Source organism: Psammomys obesus, unplaced genomic scaffold (genome assembly GCF_907164565.1).
Source record: "Psammomys obesus unplaced genomic scaffold, mPsaObe1.curated_primary_1811, whole genome shotgun sequence".
NCBI classification, from domain to species: Eukaryota; Metazoa; Chordata; class Mammalia; order Rodentia; family Muridae; genus Psammomys; species Psammomys obesus.
In genome coordinates, this window is record NW_026596152.1 from 4,443,017 (window position 1) to 4,462,521 (window position 19,505).

A 19,505-nucleotide genomic window follows, 5' to 3' on the forward strand; every position below is an offset into this window, starting at 1 on the left:
GGTACACACTTGTAACCCCAACACTCAAGAGGCAGAAGCTGGAGGTTCTTGAATTTAAGGAACCTTGGTCTATACAGTGAGTTGGAGGCCAGCCTGGGCTACATAGTAAGACCTGCGCAGGGTGGAGAGGTGTGAGAATCAGTCCTGTCCATGTTTTATGCTTCTGTGCCAGAATGCTAGAGACTGGATGAGACATTTATTTGGCTCACAGTTCTAAGGGCAGGAAGTCTAAGAACAAGGGGCCATATCCAATGGAGGCTCTCTGGCTGTGTAATCCCATGGCAGAGGGAGAAGGACAAGAGAAATCAAAGGGTGGAATTCAGATGCAAACCTTTTGTGGTCAGCAATAATCTCTGTATGGGGGTGGAGGCCTCAGGGCCTTGTCATTCTACTCCTCATGCGTTTGGGGAACACCCTCAAAGCGTAACGTAGCCATGTCTCCACCTGACAAGAACCCACCAAACCCCACTAGCTACCAATGCATCTTATTAGCTCCCTATTTTTTCCCTGTGAGTAAATTCTTTTCTGTTTGGGTGAAAGGTTCTGTAGATGTCCGTTGGGTCCGTTTGATTCACGACATCTATTAGAGTTATTGTTTCTTTGTTAATTTCTGTTTTGTTGACCTGTCCCCTATTGTGTCGGGGTCTATGTGTGGTTTAAGTTTTATTAATGTTTCTTTTACAAATGTGGATGCCATTGTATAGATGTATACAATGTATAGATGTTCAGAACTGTGATGTCTTCTTGGTGGAATTTTCCTTTGATCAGTATAAAGTGACCTTCCCCATCCCTTTGTTTTTTAATTTATTTATTACATATACAATGCTCTGTCTGCATGTATACATGCATGCCAGAAGAGGGCACTAGATTTCATTATAGATGGCTGTGAGCCACCATGTGGTTGCTGGGAATTCAACTCAGGACCTCTGGAAGAACAGTCAGTGCTGAAAGAAGACACTTAATGGAGAAAGAACCAACTTCCCTCAGTTTCATCATGGTGGGAAGATGCGGCAGGAGCAAATACATGGAGGCGGGTCTTCCTATCTTGGCTGATGGGATGCAGAGCAAAGGACTGGAAATAGCACCCCACTGTAAGCTTCACAGGCCTGCCACCAGTGACCCACCTCTACCAATCAGACTCCAAGGGTTCCACAACCTCCCAACAGCTCCGCCAGCTGAGAACAAAGTGTTCCCATGAGCCTGTGGGCCGTTTCATGCCTCAAACTGTGACAGCATCACAGCTCTGTCCTAAGTGATTCCTCGTCCTGTGGTTTCTAGGTACTGACCCTAGCAAGCAATGAGAGGATTCCCCTTAATCCCACAATGCGACTCCTTTTCGAGATCAGCCACCTGCGAACAGCCACACCAGCAACCGTCTCCAGAGCAGGTATGACTGAGCCTTGGTGTCATGTTGCCCAGTTGAGGCAGGTGCTTATGTGTATATGTTTGCTTTTGCATGTGCTGAAGGAAGCTCCAGACAGGAGCTATGAACCTGACCCTTCAAAACTCTGGCCAAGTTCTCAGCTCTTAAGCCATGCCTACAAAGGCAAACAGGCACCATGAGGGCCAGGCCATGTGACTTTGTTCCTTCAGAAAAAATGCTGTGTCTGTGGATGGGGAAATAGTCCCTGATCTAGACAACTGTCCGCTGCATGGGATTGCCTTGAACTGGTTAACATTTAGGCCAGATCTAGCCTTGTTAGTGGAGACAAGAAAGCATCACCAGTTCTCATTAACTCCAGTGACAAGTGACGGCTGCCACTTTCCTGTCTCTGCCCACTCAATTGATTAGCAGAGACTAGGGCACAAAAGGTGCCTTTCCGATGAGATGATCAAGCTGAGAGTAAGATGCCATGGTTGCTAGGTTCTCACTGAAAAACAGAACAGAGCATAAGAACCATGGAGATCCTTTGATGGGATGGGTGTATTGATGGCCGCCATCACGACGAGAGTTTCACAGATGGATTCACTAAATGTGTACATTAAATGAGTGTTTATTAAATGTGTGGTGCCTTATATATCATTGATCTCTCACCAACACTACTCAAAGCATTCACAAAATAATATAAGCATAAATAACAAAGATGAGAAACTTTATGATCTCAGACACAGCAGCACATGCTCTCTAAATGGCCTCGGTGAGACTGGGGAGCTGCCTGCCTCTCCTCTCTGCTCATTTCCCAGCGTAGCTCTGACAGGTAGAACATGTTAAATACACTTGGTAGGTTTTGAAACAGCAGAAGCTCATTTGCCCGAGTTTCCATAAGTCAGACGTCCAAAATGAAGGCCAGCAAGGCTGTGCTACAGGCTCTTAGGAGCAATATCCCCTGTATCTCCAAGCTTAGGCTACCCTCAGCCTATGAACCTGTCTAGTCTCTTCTTCACTTGGATTTACTGTTCTCTCTCTCTCTCTCTCTCTCTCTCTCTCTCTCTCTCTCTGTCTTTCTCTCGTAATGATACTGGTAAATGGCCCATCTAGATAATCTATGACAATCTCCTCTCAAGATCTTTAACTCAGTTAAAGGCCTCTGGAAAATAATGCCAAATTGAGAGTGTCCAGCAATTAAGACATGGACATACCCTTAGGGAACCTCCATTTCATTCACTACGCATTCCCACATGCTGACAGTCACTGCTGCCCAATCCCAGCTTTCTTTCCTCCTTTCTAGATGTGGCCCCGGGTTCTTTTCCTACCCTACCCTCCCTTCGTCCATTAGTTGGCACTGCCTTCAGCAGCAAATCCGTGTGCTGCTCTGACCTTGGTGAGGACCCAGCTCTATGTTCAGTCTTGTACCCATTTTTAAACGGAGAAGCCGACTTCCTGAGGAGAAGACTCTACTGACATGTAGATGTGGCTAAGTAATGCTCACTTACCCATATTCCCTGTGCACCTAGGGATCCTGTACATAAGCCCTGCGGACCTGGGATGGAACCCTCCAGTGAGCAGCTGGATTGATCAGAGGGAGGTCCAGACTGAGAGAGCCAACCTGACCATCTTGTTTGACAAATACCTTCCCACCTGCTTGGACACCCTCAGAACCAGGTAGGCCAAGAAACAGGAAGAAAGTCCATCAGGCGATCAACACAACTGTAAAGAACCCGCTGACTCACAGCTGAAGCCCTGCTGATGTTCTGTCCTATCCTCAGAACCAGAGCCCTGCAGACTCAGCAGCTGCCAGAGGGAGACACACATTAGGATGTCTGTTGTCAACCAGACGGGACCGCAGTGCGGGAAGGGGGCATGGTTTAAAGTGTTCTTTTTAAGCGCTATGTGGTTATGTCTAAAGGAGGCAACTGTGTTTAATAGCTGGCAGTCCTGAGGCTCAGAGCCTTTCGTTCTCAGAGCAGACAGCTGGCGTTCCAACTGGACCAGGGGTAAAGGATACACTTTTCAAGGGTATGAGACCTACTTACTGCTCCTGACTGTGTGAAATAATGTGGGATCAAATGTGATATGTTACTTGACCAATCCTGCCAACACTAGATTCAGTGAGCATGCTTTTACCTGCCTTAGTCAGGTTTCTACCTCTGCAAAAGAGAAACAAACATCCTAGATAATTAATTCACAAAGAAGAAAGATTTGTCTTGGCTCAAGATCTGCAGCATTAGTCCATAATCAGTTGACCCTGTTTTGAGGGTGTCTGTAGAGACACAGGCGGTGTGCGTGTGTCAGAGCCAAAGCGTTTATCTCACAAGTGAAGAAAGAAGGAAAAAATCATATTGCTGTATCTTTGCAAAATCATATCTGCATCAACCTAAAGACCCCACTACTCCCCTCCTCTTAAAGGCTTCACCCCCTCCCAACTGCACTAAAATGGAGACCAAGCTATTAACACGTTGGTGTTAGGAGGTCCTCAAGATTCAAACTATAGCATCACCTGTCACCTAAATAAAAGGCTAATTATTATGCGTGACTAAGCAGAGAACTAGTATAGCAAGAATAGTACTTGGGTCAACAGAGAAGCTCTCAGGCTTAAACCTACTTCTCTTTCATTCAGTCATAATTTGTTAGCCAGTATGTGCATTTTATGTTCTATTTGATGCATTATTCTGAAACCCTAGGACTCATCACCATAATCTGGACAAGAACAGCCATCAGAGATATTGATAAGGCTCACCACTCAATGTCTAGTTTCTTAGTCGCTGGCCTGGCAAATCCTTCTGTAATTCCAGTTGTTCACAAAGACAGAGGCAGTGGGGAGAGAGAATTCTAACAGGCAGCAAAGTCACTGGGGACCCAGACACTTACTCTATCTGCCCTACTCCAACCTCACTCTGAAAACCAGATCTACCCACATGAATACACACGGTATTCTGAACAACTAGCAATGGAGCTGTCATCGCCTCATTGAGATAATGGGGCATTTTAGATAATTAACCAAACGCTGATTTTGATGTAGTTTCTACATGTGGGGTTGCATAATTGTTTTCCACCTCTGAAGCCTTTGAAAAGCCTTCGGCCTCTGGGGGCTCTAGGCCATGTAGCCTTTGTATCTTTGGAAAACAGTGGACTCTTGAAGTGGCAACACAGTCTCTCAAGTGAGCAAGCTCCATATGCAGCTAAAGTACCAAAGAAGGGAGAGGTGTTAGCAATCTGGGCCGGAGTTTTTCCTGGGGAGACAGGCAGGGAGCCCGTAAGAGACCAACGTACAGATGCCACCAGCGTCCCACCTGTTGAAACTGAGTTTTATTGGGTTATTTACAGGAATATGAGTTCGAGATTGCTCACAGGAGCAGGAATGACTCAGAGAGCTGCATCACCAAAGCCCGTCCCAGCATGGGTGACAGCTCGCAAAATCTGGGAACCTGGAGCCTAGCCTTCAGGCAGCGTAACAGGTTGGCGAGTGGCCCTTCCAAGTGATTCAGTTGATCTAAATCTTTTCCCGGTAGTTAGACTCATTTCCGTTTCTTCCAAGCAGCTAGTCTGGTCTCAAAGCCTCTTTGCTGCTCATCTTGCTTGAAAGTGACTCTTGGCAGTCTTTCTTGTTTATATGTCATTGAAGAGGGAGGGACCTATTGAATCTGATCAATCTGATCAATCCCTTCCTGAAGGGATTTCGGTTGTTTATCGTCTATTTTAAAGCGCTTTCCTACAGGATAGAGTGTTTCAATCTCCAAGGAAACTGCTATATAACAGCTGGTCCCTCTTCTTTTAGTTTCTGCTGGGACCCTGTGTAATAACAACACATATTAGTAATTTTTGTTTTATTGCATATATTCATCGTGCATGCTGCTATGTGACATAAAGGTACTGTCATGCTTTGGATATCCATGGCATTCTGTGTTTTGATATGAACTTATTTTTTTGTTCTGTGATAGATGTCATTTGAAATTTTTATAGATATTGCACTGAATATGTAGATTACTTTTGTAACATGTTCACAACTTTCCATCCATAAGCATGGGCAATCTTTACAGCTTCTAAGTTCTTGTTCGGTTTGTTTTCTATTTACTTTAAGTTTTCATTATAGAGATCGTTCACTTCCTTATGTTGTGTCAAAGTTTATTTGTGAGGCAATTGTGAACGCAATTGTTTTTCATTTCTTTCCATGTTGGTTATGGGTATTTAAGAAGGACACTGACTTCAGTAGTATTTTATTCTTATTTGAGAGTTTCACGTAATATATTTCAATCGTATTTACTTCTCCCTTCCAAACACCTCCCAGAGTCACTTGTCTCCCCACCCAGACTCCCTCCCTACCCAACTTCTTGTTCTCTCTCTTTAGGAAAAAAAAAAGCATCAAGTCCATTTGTGTTGCCCAAATACTCTTGAGTGTGAGGCCCGCCCTGGAGAGTCTTCAGCCCCTCATGAGTTACATGCTTTAATGAAGACTGACTTTTCCTATCCCAACCATCAAATACCAACTGCTCCTCATCTAGGGTTAGGACTCCGTTCCCACCTCTCTTCCTCCATGCTGAGATTTTGGCTGACCCAAGCTCAGTCTTGTGCATGTGGTCACAGTTATTTTCACTTCATACATGCAACTGCCCCACATGTCTAGAAAACACTGTTTCCTTTTCTTATAGCTCTCCGCTATCTCTGGCTCTCAAAATCTCTCTACGCACTCTTCCGCTATGGTCCCTTAGTCTTTTAGGGAGAAGTATAGACTTGCAGTTCATTGCTCAACACTCCACAGTCTCTAATTCTTTCATGTTGAATAGTCCTGAGTCCCTGTGTTAATCGAGCGGTACTGCAAGGAATGTCTCTGGTGAGGACTGAGAGGCACTAATTTATGGGTACAGCAACAAGTCATGGGATTTGTTTGACCACTGTGTCCACTTAGCAGAATAGGTTTTCCCCTGGCACCTATGACCTATCTAGCCACAGGTTCTTGGCCTTAGTATGGCTAATGATTTTGTATATTCATTTTTATGAAAGTATTAATCCTATCTAAGAGTCTTCTTGTGAGGAATGGCAGTGTTCTTCCCCTCTTCTTTCTCTTCCTCAGAAGTATCTTGTCCCTCAGAGCTCAAAGAAGAGAGCCCAAAGGGTAAGCAGGAGGGTGTCACTTGGTTGAAACTGTATCCATGGCTGCTACAACTATAGAAAAATCTCAAACTCCTTCCTTTGGGAGATGTGGGAGCTCCTTGTGGCCCCTGCATTGCTAGGTTCTCCCATCTAGAATCCCTGACAGTGATATGTCCCACTCCTTTATCCACTGATCACACAAAATCTTTCAAGGCAATCCATAGCCTGCAAACAACTCCACATGCACATGGATCTCACTAGATTCCAGAAAGTCCTTTCCTCTCCCTTGCTTTGGCAAGCTGGAGCTCCTGATACCTCTGCAAGGAACCCCTCTGCACTCTGCTCTCAGACCCATGAGCCACTTGGGTTTCTCAGGCACCAGAATTCCCAGTTCAGAATAATCCAACTGAAGTCTGTTCCCTGCTTTTCCCTTGAGACACACCCTTGCTTTCCTATGGGAGGTATGGTGTGTGCTGAAAACTAAGGTTCTTGCTACAATCTCTCTTTAATCCTCATACCACTAAGAAGTCGAGAAGTCAGAGTTTGCAGGTTGGTCCCACCTGGATTGTCTGGAACCTCTGTTTGGAGAGGGAAAGGCAGCTGGTATCTCTTATTCTGGTGCCTTATCAAATATGGGGCCAGAGATAATACCATTTTATTATTCTGTCACGGCTCTGTATTGAACAAATGATGGATGGCTCATAAAGGATTGGCTTCCTCATTACTCATGGAAGTTACGTCTGCTATAGACCACACGGTCACGGTGTCATGAGAACCACAGACAGATTAGGAGCAGCTGCAAACAACCACAGCAAAACTGTAGAAAGCAGATGCAGGGCAACTCAGAGGCCCAAGGGAGGTAAACGACTTTTAAGGTGGCCGTTGACAGTGGTGGTCGTCGATGACACTGGACGGCAGCGACTCTGCCTCCCACAGCCTAGGAGGACAGCATCCCACGGCGGAATGCCATGTGGGCTGGGTACGTGTTTACATGATGTAAACTGTCAGTCCAAGCTGAGGGAGAGAGGTGTGTGCATGTGTGTGTGTGTGAGAGAGAGAGAGAGAGAGAGAGAGAGAGAGAGAGAGAGAGAATGTGACCCTTTGAGTGTGTGCACGCATGTACATGTGGTGCTGGAGATTGGCCCAGGACCTTGTACACCAGGCAAGTTCCCACCACTAAGCTTTATCCCTAGCATTTAGTTGTTCTTTGAGGCTTTGAGGGAATTGCAGGATGGGTCACAACATGAACACTGGCTCATTTTTGTCCGGCCTGCACTCTGCACTCTCCAAATACTGTGAAGGAAATCTCAATGAAAAAAACAGAGAATAAAGGAAAAGAGGGAATCAAAGGGCGGATAGGAAATCTTATCTCATAAGGCTCTGTGCTCACATTTTTTAAAAGGAAACTGACCCAAGGGAATCTATGGATACTGAACATGGTCCTCAGTGCTCCCAAGGAAGGTGAAAGACCAGGAGCCCTCTGAAACCAATGGGCTTCCTTGGCTTAGTTGCACCTCAAAAGTAGAATACTCATGGAGTCTCTCTCTCCCTCCCTCCCTCCCTCCCTCCCTCCCTCTCTTTTTCTCTCTCTATCTTTCTCCATCTCTCCCTCTCTCCTCTTCCCTTTCTCCTTCTCCCTCCCAATTTTCTTTCTCTCTCCCCCCTCTCTTTCTCTCCTCTCTTTCCTCCCTCCCTCTCTCTTTCTCTCTCCCCCTCTCCCTCCTTCTCCCTCTCTCTTTGGCCCCCCATCTCTCTGCAGATTTAAGAAGATTATCCCAGTCCCAGAGCAGAGCATGATCCAGCTGCTGTGCTACCTCCTTGAGAGCCTCCTGACCAAGGAGGACATCCCTGCAGACTGCCCCAAGGAAATGTACGAACTCTATTTTGTGTTTGCTGCCATCTGGGCTTTCGGCAGTGCCATGGTCCAAGATCAGGTAAGGTGACATGCTGAGAGCAACACCATGTTGGATTCTACAGCAGCAAACACTGACCCTCCCACAGATTTGGAAGGTGGGGTACTAAGCGTTGGAGTCATTTGAAAGCATCACAGTACGTTCTTGCACACTGCTCCACTAAAGGCGTGGGTCCCCTGGCAGAGGCCTCACGGGCTGAGACAAAGGAAGATGTGGTGTGTCCAGGGAGCTGTTGCTTCCTGAGCTGGGGAGCACATCTCTGCTTTCATGGTCAGCTGTATAGTTTTGGGGTTTAGCAACTGCTGGGGTATGAATATGGTACTCTGCCAGGTGGCTTGTGTTTTATAGAGAGGAGCTACAGGGTGTTATAATGTAGAAACCTAAACGAGAGGACTATCTTCAGCTTTCTAGAGCTCTTCAGAAGGATGTGCTACTATGTAGCAAGCCAGAGTTGGCCAGGGTGTTTCCATATCCGTTAAGCACGGAGGTTGGTTGGTCAAATGTTAATTGTGAGTGGGAAACCAAGTAGCCATTTATCTCCTGGTGTTGACCACTGTGGCCTCATGCTGTTGAGCAATAAATATTGACTCTACTTGGAATATCTTGGCATTAGATTCCCTAACCCTTACTATATCCACAACCCTTTCCTTTATTTTAGTATATTTAGTATAATAACATATTCAATATTATACAAGCCAGTGTTTTACAACTGGGTACAGCTATCTGCAGTGTTATAAAGATGACAAGAACAGGGACTATGTGAGCAAATTTTTAAATCCACATCAAAGTGTTTGTAACTATGGGCTCAATTCTGTACAGATTTGTTCATCTTAGACTTGTCCACCTAGTATGAAAGAAACATTTTCCCAAGACTTACTACTTTCTGCTCCCCACAGTCTCTGGCTATTATTATTACATCCTCTGCTTCTATGAGTTTGGCTGTTTTACATTCGCTATCTATGTAGAATTATTCCTTCCGTGCCTGGCTTATTTCTTTCAATACCTCCCTGTTAACATCATATTGTCATAAAGAGATTATACGTTTGGTATGCTTATCCTAAAATACAACAGTAATAATAGAGATTAGATGAGTGGAAGGCCCTTCGGAGGCACTGGATAGGTTTATGCATTGATTATAGTGCTGACCTCACGAGTGTATACTTAGCTCCAAGCTCTCTAAACTGTACCCACTGAATATATGCAGCTTTATGGATTAATAAAAAAAGGTTCAAAAATAAAACACTGAGGAAAGAAGATGAAAAGGAAAAGGAAGGAAGGGGAGCAGGATAGAAAAAGAGAAAACATTTACAGGATTTGAACTGTGACTGTCAGATATTACCTGGGAGACTGCGAGTGAGAAATCCAGCTAGTTTTTCCTTACTCTCCCCATGTGTCCAGAGGATGATGACAGCTCCTGGGCTGTTGATGAGGATATTGTTCTAATCACTCAATGTGATTAGGATACTTGGAAGGTACTAAGAACAGTGCCAGCTCACACACGTTGGCTAGCAATATTCTCCTAACCTAAATATTCAGCTATACAGAAGTATTTGGTGCTGTCTCACAACCGGAGGCCAGACAGTCTGTGATTGCTAGAGAGAGAGAGAGAGAGAGAGAGAGAGAGAGAGAGAGAAGGCATGCAGATGTGTGCACATGCATGTAAAGGTCAGAAGTCAGTGTCACAAACCTTCCTCAGTTGCTCTATGACTGATTTTTTCTGAGACAGTCTCTTATGGTGACCTGGGGCCCAGTGACTACCTTAGACTGGCTGGCCAATGGGCCCGAGACCCCCAGCACTGAGATTAAAGATGTGCACTGCTGTTTTCAACTTTCACAGGGCTGTAGGAGCTTGGGCCCGGGTTCTCATGCTTGGGTGGCAAGTACCTGGCTGATTAACCCCCCTTCCAAGCCCTAAACTGATTGTCTAAGATCAGAAAGAAGGAGAGGAAGACCTCCCCTATCAGTGGACTTGGGGAGGGGCATGCATGCAGAAAGGGGAGGAAGGGTGGGATCGGGAGGGAAGGAGGGAGGGGCTTATGGGGGGATACAAAATGAATTTAAAAAAACCTATTCTATACAATAAAAAAAAAGAGAAAAAAAAAGAAAACTAGAAAGTTTCAGCCTCGCAGGACAAAGCCATATTTGAAGACTCTGAAAAGGCAAGCTGTGAGCCCAGAGGAATAAACACTTTGCTCTTTCAGGGGACAGCCCTTGTTCGGGAGCCCATCCATTGGTGCATGTTGCTCAGACTTCCCAGGGCAGCTCTCACCCCCCCCCCAGTCGTTCCCCTATCCCAACCCAGAGTTAGATGTCTTGAGGGTGGGAAGAGAAAGGTGTGCAGGCCAGGGAGTTTGACATCTCGAGAGTTCTGTGCTTGCTCTGTAGTCCTTGGGGACTGCTTCCAGGCCCCCTCTGTCTTAGTCAGGATTTTGATTACTATGAGGAAACACCATGACCTAAAAGCAAGTTGGGGAGGAAAGGGTTTATTTGGCTTCCGCTTCATTGGAAGCGGAAGAAGTCAGTACAGGCACTCAAGTAGAGCAGGAACCCAGAGGCAGGAGCTGTGCAGAGGCCATGGAGGGGTGCTGCTCACTGGCTTGCTCCCCGTGGCTTGGTCAGCTGGCTTTCTTATAAAACCCAGGACCACCAGCCTAGGGATGGCACCACCCACCATGGGCTGGGCCCTCCCCATTGCTCACTAATTGAGAAAATGCCCTACAGCTGGATCTCATGGAGGCATTTCTTCAGCTGAGGCTCCTTCCTCTCTGTTGACTCTGACTTGTGTCGGATTGACACACAAAACCAGCCAGGAAACCCTCAGAGGGCAGAGTGTGCAGGATGGATGAGACGTGGCTGGAAAGTGCAAAAATCCCCAAATGCAGAGGTTTATCCTTTCCATCAAATACAGTTTCTGGCCTTGCTGCTGCTGAGATGCCATGAAGCAACTCCTGGGCTTCTCACTTATGTTAGTGGTAGGGTGTCAGGATGAAGACAACCTGATCAATTTTCCAATCTATGCAGAGGTATTGAAATCCACTCCATCCTTTCTAAAAGCCTGGCAGAAAACACCCTCCCAGGTGCCTTACACTCTTGGAACTATGGACAGCCATGCTGGCCTATGGGGAAAGACGCGGGAGAAAGCTTTTAGCAGCGGGAAGTGCCTGGAATCCCACACAACCTACATTAAATCCAAACCCCAAAGAGTGATGCAAATTGGCAAGTAGGAATTTGGCCAGACAGTTGCAACAGCACCACCAGCAGTGGCTCACTTAACTAGCTGTCAATAAGACCACACACCAAACAAAAAGGGAGCCTAGGCCTGTGAGTTAGGCCCAATTTAAAAAAAAAAAAATAGCAACAAAGCAGTCCTGGTTGAATACTTTGTAACAATGACAAAATGATCTCCCATAGAGACAGGGTAGAGAGAGAGCAAACCAGCAAACCAGTCACTCTAACCAGCCAGGATAATGGAGAGCATCGTGATGACTGGATGTAGTGGACTCAGACTCCGCACTCTGTCATCGGACGCCAGTCCTGCGTTAGTGCCATCTAGGTTAAAGGGCCTATAACAGAATGTGAAGCCAGGGGTCACTGGATTTCACTAAAATACATTGCTGCAAAGAGCCCCACGGAGCTGAATACGAAGCTCAGCCAGCTGACATCACCTTGTCTCCGGTCAGAGCCGAAGTTCAGAGGAAGTACCAGATTATGGGGTGGCGGGAAGACAAATCTGAGTGACCCCAGCCTGACCAAGAACTAAGCAGGTGGAGCAAGGCTTAACTGAGGTGAGGTGGACAACCGCATTCTCTAGAGGTAGCCTCGACTTGAGGTCTCCCTAGAAACCAAAACTCTCTCCAGCAACTTCACCCATGGGTGAAAACAGGCTTTATCTGGGATTGTGATTAGAGAGAAAAAGACAACACCACCTCCTTAATCTGAACTGAGGTCAGAATCGGAACCGCACTTAAGCCTGTTCATCTCTTCGGGCTCTTTCCGTTCTCTTTTCCTGTTCTTTGTTTTGGTTTTTCTATTTTGCCTTGCTGTTGGTGTCCCAGGCTGGCCCTAAACTCTTGATGCACCTGCCTCCCCTCTGGATTGATGGGATCACCCCTGTGTGTGCCCCAGATAGCTTCCAGCCTCGTTTTGAAACAAAATAATTCTATCCTACTTACTCAGAAGACAGCAAACCGAGAAGCATCCTGCCTCCTTCAGGGTACAGATTCGTTCCTCCATACCAGCCCTGCCGTTCCTTAGTCTTGGAAGGCTGTCTGTGCCCTGCCCTCCCTGGATGTCTCCTACAAGGCCAGTCTATGTCTTTTCTGGGGTGTTTGCTATGTGTGAGTGTTTGCAGTGTGGTTTTACTGGGCTGGAGAGTCGCTGGGTTTCAACTCAGACACAACAGAGTATCTGGCTGTTCAACTCTACCTGTGCTTTAAATGAAGGCATGGAAATTGTATACACAACCGATTGTTTCTGTCAGAAGGGCCAGTAGGCTTTATCTCCTCTGCTACTTCTAGGTGTCACATTAGGTCTTGAAAGAAGCTTAGAAGTCTGTTCTAGAGCATCATCTTCAGATGCCGAAAGAGAGACCCAGGAGGATGTGACTAGCCTCTGTGGCTCTTCTTGCTCAACTGCACTGTGCCCTTGTGGTCAGCCTTTGTTTATGACATGAAATTGCTCGGTCTTAGGTGTTTGGGAGGGTAGGAGCCAGGGTCTCTCTTCATCAAGCAGCTCTTGGTCCACACTTACTCTTCCAGTGGTCAGGGACCCCTGCTCCTTTCTGTGTCCTCATACCCTCTCTCCCTCCACCTCTCTACTCTTGGGCATCTGTGATGTATTCTAGTGACAATGTTGCAACCACATTGTCAAGCCAGGCTGCTTGCAAGTGGCTACCTTACTGCATTGCCTTCTACTACACGCCAGGCCGTTTGTAAGAAATAGGCATTTGTTTAGCTCTTGGTTCTGGAAGCCAGATTTCTGTGCACTGCACCAGCTTTCCTTATGAATCACAACAGGGAAGAGGGCATTCTGTGGGTGACAAAGGAAATGGGCTAGCTTAAGTCTCTCTCCTTTGAAAGCCACCATGGAAGTCCTGCCATGTAGCCTCATCCCAACTCCTCTCTCCATGAAGGCCCCACCTTCAGGTACCTTTGCATATGACTTTGGACATTAACTTTCCAGTGTATGAATGCCAGGACACATCCAAACCCTAGCAACTGCCAGAGAGCAACATCTGTCCCAGGCACCCTCTGTCTTCCAGTCCTTGACAGGGCTGGTACTCTGGGAGCTCTGTCATTCCTGGGAGCTGCTCCTTCCTAGAGACATATGTAGGAGCTCTTTATGTCCCTTCCCCAACCTTTGCCAGGGCCAGAGCTCCCTCCCTTGAGCTCTGGTGGACCTGTCTCCTGACCAGCCTTCTCTCTGCAGCTTGTAGACTACTGTGCAGAGTTCAGCAAGTGGTGGCTGACCGAATTCAAAACAATCAAGTTTCCTTCCCAGGGAACAGTCTTTGACTACTACATAGACCCAGAAACCAAGAAATTTGAGCCCTGGGCCAAGCTCATCCCCCAGTTTGAATTTGACCCTGAGATGCCTTTGCAGGTAAGTAGGACTGAGCAGCCAGGGACTCAGTACCCATGAGGGTGCTCAGCAGCGCCCCCTGTTGGTATTGTGTTTGAGCGTTTGATCTTGTATAAATTAATTGGTCCCCAGCCCGCATTGTTTTTCAAATCATAGGCTGTAGGGAAGCCACAGGGTCCCCTACAGGAAAGGGTGCAGACAGAGAATCCAGTCAGCATCCATCCTTAGGGACAGAACACAGGAGTTCCTGAAGTCCCTTTGGAGATGCCTCAGGGAGTTAGAGGGCCGTGTGGGTCTCTGTTGAACTTGAGAGTGCTGTGACAGTGGGTTTACAGGACAGACAAACAGTGGAAGTGAGGAAAGATGCTCAGGCCTATCCTTACGAGGCAAGCTTCCCTGGGCAGAGTCTCTTCCGGAATGTCCCAGAACACGGTGCTGTATGGCATGCCCATCCCATTCTACTCCAGGCTTGTCTGGTGCACACAAGTGAGACCATCCGTCTGTGCTACTTCATGGAGAGGCTGATGGAGAGGCGGCGGCCCGTTATGCTGGTCGGCCCTGCAGGCTCAGGCAAGTCCGTGCTGGTGGGAGCAAAACTGGCCGGCCTCGACTCTGAGCAGTACATGGTGAAAAATGTGCCCTTCAACTACTATACTACATCGGCAATGCTGCAAGGTGAGGAGCCCTGGGGTGTGAGCTGCTAGAAGGCTCGGAGAGCTTCCGGGCTTCCTGGGCTGGGCCTCCATTGCTCACAGCTCTGCTTCCCCCTCACCCCACACACCTCTACCCCCTGTCCCCAGCTCCTCTTAACACTGCCTCCTACTAGCTTTCTTCCTGTGCCCTATGGCCTGTCAAATTCCATCGGAGCAGTCCCGTAGCTTCACAGAGAGCCCAGCACCACTTGGGGATCTACACGGCCTTGTAGATGCTGGAAGCATCATTGGATGTTACTTCATCCATCCCTCAAAGATGTTAGACAGCACCAGAGGCTCAGGTTAGGAGGATGGCTGCCTGAAGTCATGCCAGGAAAAGCCCCATTATGCAACCCATCTCTTTCTGCTGGAGTCAGCCATAAGCTCTCCATGACTGTTCCAGTCAGTGGCTCTGAGTGGAAGTAGGCCCAAGGCAGACCTACCTCCTGTGCGGGTCACTTCTCAATGGTCCTCGCCTACAAGAGGATCTCGGTTTGTGAAGGAACACTCAACACATTAAAGAAAAGCATTCCGAAGTTTTGAATGCTTGTGATCGCCACACCTGGAGGCAGAGGCAGGAAGGTCAGCCCCAGTCCATTGCCAGTGTGGACTGCATAATGAGTTCCAGAGTATCCTGAGCTACAGAGGGAGTCCCTGTCTATGAAAACAAAGCAAAACAAACATGCTCTCTTTTGAAGATCCATCCATGTCAATGCAGCCTAATCTCTGCCCTGCCAGTTGTGGCTGTTAGAGCTGTGGAGAGCTTATACACACAAGTACACATGCACACACACACACACATGCATACATACATTAAACACATACACACACACTAAAACTCATGTACATGTACAAGCACACACACACACACACACACACACACACACACACAGGAAAAGCTACAATTTAGATAGAAGATGCTTATATATTTGGCAATGATAGTCTCACCTAAGTCGTCATCATTTTGCTTGGGACTTGTTAACTTTTTTGTGTGATAAGTTCACACCTGTGATGTGAATATTCCCAACACAGCTTATTGTAAGATACTAATGCAGTGTCAGAGACCATGGAGTCACTGGGAGAGAGATGCCCTTACCATGCCCACTGCCCTGTACCCCTCAGATCTGAACAGAGGAAAAAACCTCCAGGGCACAGATGATGGTTAAATGCAGCAAATTCATTATGATATGGCGAACTTTATGTTTTCATCCCATAGTCCTTATTAGTGTTAGTTAAAAAGTCATTCTTTTAAAATAATGGTCAATCAAGCAAGTGCTGGAAGAAAGGCTTTCTAGATACCTACTTTCAAAGGGAAACTGAAACACGGAAAGACACTGATGAATGAGAGAGAGAGAGAGAACCACCTGCTCAGTCAATGAGTGCGGTTGTTAGCAGACACTTAGTGTCTAAGAGCACAGTGTTTCAGCTGCTGCTCAGATGTACGGAAGGCTCTGTGGTTCAGCTACACAGACCAGGCACGCTGGCAGAGACGATGTTTCTGGGTCTGCAGTGGCAGGCGAGGAGGTGGGATGCAGCCTAACCACTGACGTGGTGGAGTACTTTGCAGAATTATAGACAGAAAGCTTCACAAGGGTGACGTCGGAATTACTGTCACAGCATTATTAAGGGACGGAAAAGGAGACACATGGCAGTGTGTGTAGCACTCTCTACATGATGGTTTGAAATGAACATACATATTTCTTTTATATTATGTTTCCCATAAAATATATTTACATACATTCCCATGTAATATATTGGGAATATTATATTTCCATATATATATACATGTACTCCAGCTCCAGAAGAGCTGACACCCTTGTCTACATACCTGCACTCATGTGCACTTCGCACACAAACACACACAAACACACACACATACACACACACACACGCACGCATGCACGCACAGAGGGGGGAGGGGGAGGGAAGAAGATAGATGGGGAGGGAGAAGTAAAGCCTAAATCTTTTAGAAAGAAACAGGAACATGTACTACAGGGCGCTCTTCAGCTACAAAAGCTTCTTACAAGAATGGCTACACGCCATGGCTCATACATATTACCTCCAGGAGGGCAGGGAAGAAACGGGTAACAGCAGTTGTCCCTGGCACGGGGGAACTAAACACTGAGAGTGGGGTGGGTAATTAAATGTTTCCTAGACCATTGACTATTTCAAAAGTGTACAGAAGTACAGACTATGACATAGCAGATGCCCATTTGCCACCGCCCAGATTCAACAGATGGCGGCACACCTGCCCCCACCCGTCCCTTCCTGCTCCTTGCTGATATGAACACCAAACCCAGTAGGTGTCAGTTAGACTCTTAATAAAATACCCCCCTGGAGTCATAAAACACACAGTGCTCGTTTGTACATTTGAATGCTACAGCGCACTGCTCTCTTTGGCAACTTACTTTTCTTTTTATTAGTGTTTTGATGCATGCAGATCTATTTCATTTCTTTTCACTCCTGCATAGAATTCTATTGTGGGAATGAATCAAGGCTCTTTTATCCGTCGTTATCCTACTGAAAAGCAGCATAGCATTCCTTTAAAATGTTTATTAATTCTTTGAGAATCATGTGCGGTGTGTTCTTGTCATATACACATCCTACCCAACTCCTCTCAGATCTGTCCCCTTCCCTACCTGCCCAACTTTGTGTCTTCTCTGCATTTTTTAAGCCCTCCGATTTGCGCTCCCCGTGTATTGGATGCATGGCCTTCCACTGGAATATGGTCAGTTTATCGGGGACAACATTAGGGAAAATTGCTTTTGTCTCTCCCAGTCACTATCAATTGCTGACAGCTCCTCAGCTGTGGGTGGGGCTCTGGGCCTGCCTCCCCTTAGCCACTTTGTGATTTGGTCCAGTCTGAGCTTGCCCGAGACCTGTACACGCTGTCCCAGCCGTGTCAGAAAACCCTGTACCCTTGTATCCATCCACCGTCTCAGGCTCTTACACTTTCCACACCACCTTCCCCCACGACTCCTAAGCCTTGGGAGAAGAGGGTATGGTGAAGACATCCCATTTATAGCTCAGCACCCCACATTTTCTTCCTCTCTGCACCTTGACCAGCTGTGGATCTTTGCGTCGACTGCCATCTATTTCAAGTACAAGCTTCTCTGATGGGGAGTCAGAGATCTAATAACCTGTGAGTAGAGTAGTAAGTCATTGGGAATAAGTGAAATACTATATCCTTTTAGAAGAGTAACAGAAGTAAATTCTCCCCCTGGGATCTGTGGTCCTCACAGGCCAACAACTCCAAAGACAGCCCATTCCTGGCACCGAGCTTTTTGTTTGTTAACCTATGGTGTTAACTATGCACACTGCGGCCCATCGGGGTAACTCCATTTTTACTATTTTTATCTTTTCTATATAAATATATATTCATTACTAGGAAGCTTTTACTATAGTAGGTTTCCATATAATTTTGGAAAGGTCTTTAGTGTTTTTTTTTTTCATGCCACGTATTCCTTTTTCTACCCCGCCTTCCTCTCTTCCACCCCAATTTAATCTTTCCTGTTAAATTATTACCCTTTAACTCTTTATACAAATGACCCCCCCACACAATGACTTCTTACTAACTTACTGATATTTATGAGTATTTCAAAGGAAGCACACATATCTGAAGGTTCAAAGTTATCAGCCATAAATAAGAAAATAAAAGTACGTTTGCTTTTCTGACTCGGGTTACCTCACTTAGAATGCCCATTTCCAGCTCCATATATTTACCTGCGAATTTCATAGTTTTGTTTTTCTTAACAGCCGAGTAATATTCCATTGTATAAATATATCACATTTTCACTACCCATTCAACTGATGGACATCCAGGCTATTCCCATGACCTACCTATTATGAAACCAACAGCAATGAACACAAATGAGCTGCTATCTCTGTCTTAGGGTATAGGGTCCTCTGAGCATATCTCCAAGAATGGTATAGCAGGATCATGCAGATCTGTTTCCAGGTTTTTGAGGACCTTCCACCCTGATTTCCATGGTGTCTGTGCCACCTTTTACTCCCAGCCAGAAATGAGGAAACGTTCTCCTTACCCTTCATCCATGTCATCATTTGTCATCATTATGGCTTGTCTTTTGTTTATTTGGTTTGGTTTCTGTTTTTACCTTATCCAATCTGACTGGGGTAAAATGAAATTTAAAACAGCTCCTTGATAGCTAAAGATACCAAACAATAAAAAAAAAAAAGTTGTTCCTCCACCATTTGTGTTTCATATTTTGAAAACCCTGTTTAGTTTCATTCTGTTTTTAATTGCGTTGTTTAGTTTTTGATGTTTCGTGTTTTGAGTCCTTTGTACGTTCTAGACACTAACCCTCTGTCAGATGTATAGATGGTAAAGATTTTTTTTCCATTTTACGGGCCTTATTTTATGAAAAGTTTTATTGAGTTATAAAAAATGTAATAAACTCCATATTAAAAGTATAAACATTGATAGATTGTGAAATATCTACACACCCATGAAACCATTGTCATTATTGAAATACTGAACACCCCCCTCCAGGTTTCCTCCTGCTCTTTGATAATCCCTCACTGCCACCCTTCCCACCCTACCCTAGGCGAGAGTTCCACAATTCTTTCTTCACAGCTGATGAGCTTTGTCTTCTATTCTTTTATATACTGAGATAGTACACATGCTCTTTGTTTTGCTTACTTCCTCTCTCAGCTGAATTTTAGATTAACCTATGTTGTTTAGTGTCAACAGTTCATTCTTTTCATTCTTTTTTTTTTAATTTTTTTTTAAATCTTTTATTTATTTTTTATTAATTACACTTTATTCATTTTGTATCCCCCATAAGCCCCTCCCTCCTCCCCTGCCAATCCCACCCTCCCTCCCCTTTCTGC

General features: G+C 45.8%; 1 protein-coding gene across 1 annotated transcript in view; it reads left to right on the plus strand.

Annotated features, from left to right (window-relative positions):
• Dnah9 (dynein axonemal heavy chain 9) overlaps window positions 1–19,505 on the plus strand; it is a 316,088-nt gene that overhangs the window by 132,105 nt on the left and 164,478 nt on the right. Inside the window, exons 34-38 of the mRNA XM_055594261.1 lie at window positions 1,279–1,387; window positions 2,896–3,043; window positions 8,229–8,403; window positions 13,810–13,983; window positions 14,430–14,637. Coding sequence (XP_055450236.1) covers window positions 1,279–1,387; window positions 2,896–3,043; window positions 8,229–8,403; window positions 13,810–13,983; window positions 14,430–14,637 — 814 coding nt within the window. The remainder of the gene's footprint in view (window positions 1–1,278; window positions 1,388–2,895; window positions 3,044–8,228; window positions 8,404–13,809; window positions 13,984–14,429; window positions 14,638–19,505) is intronic.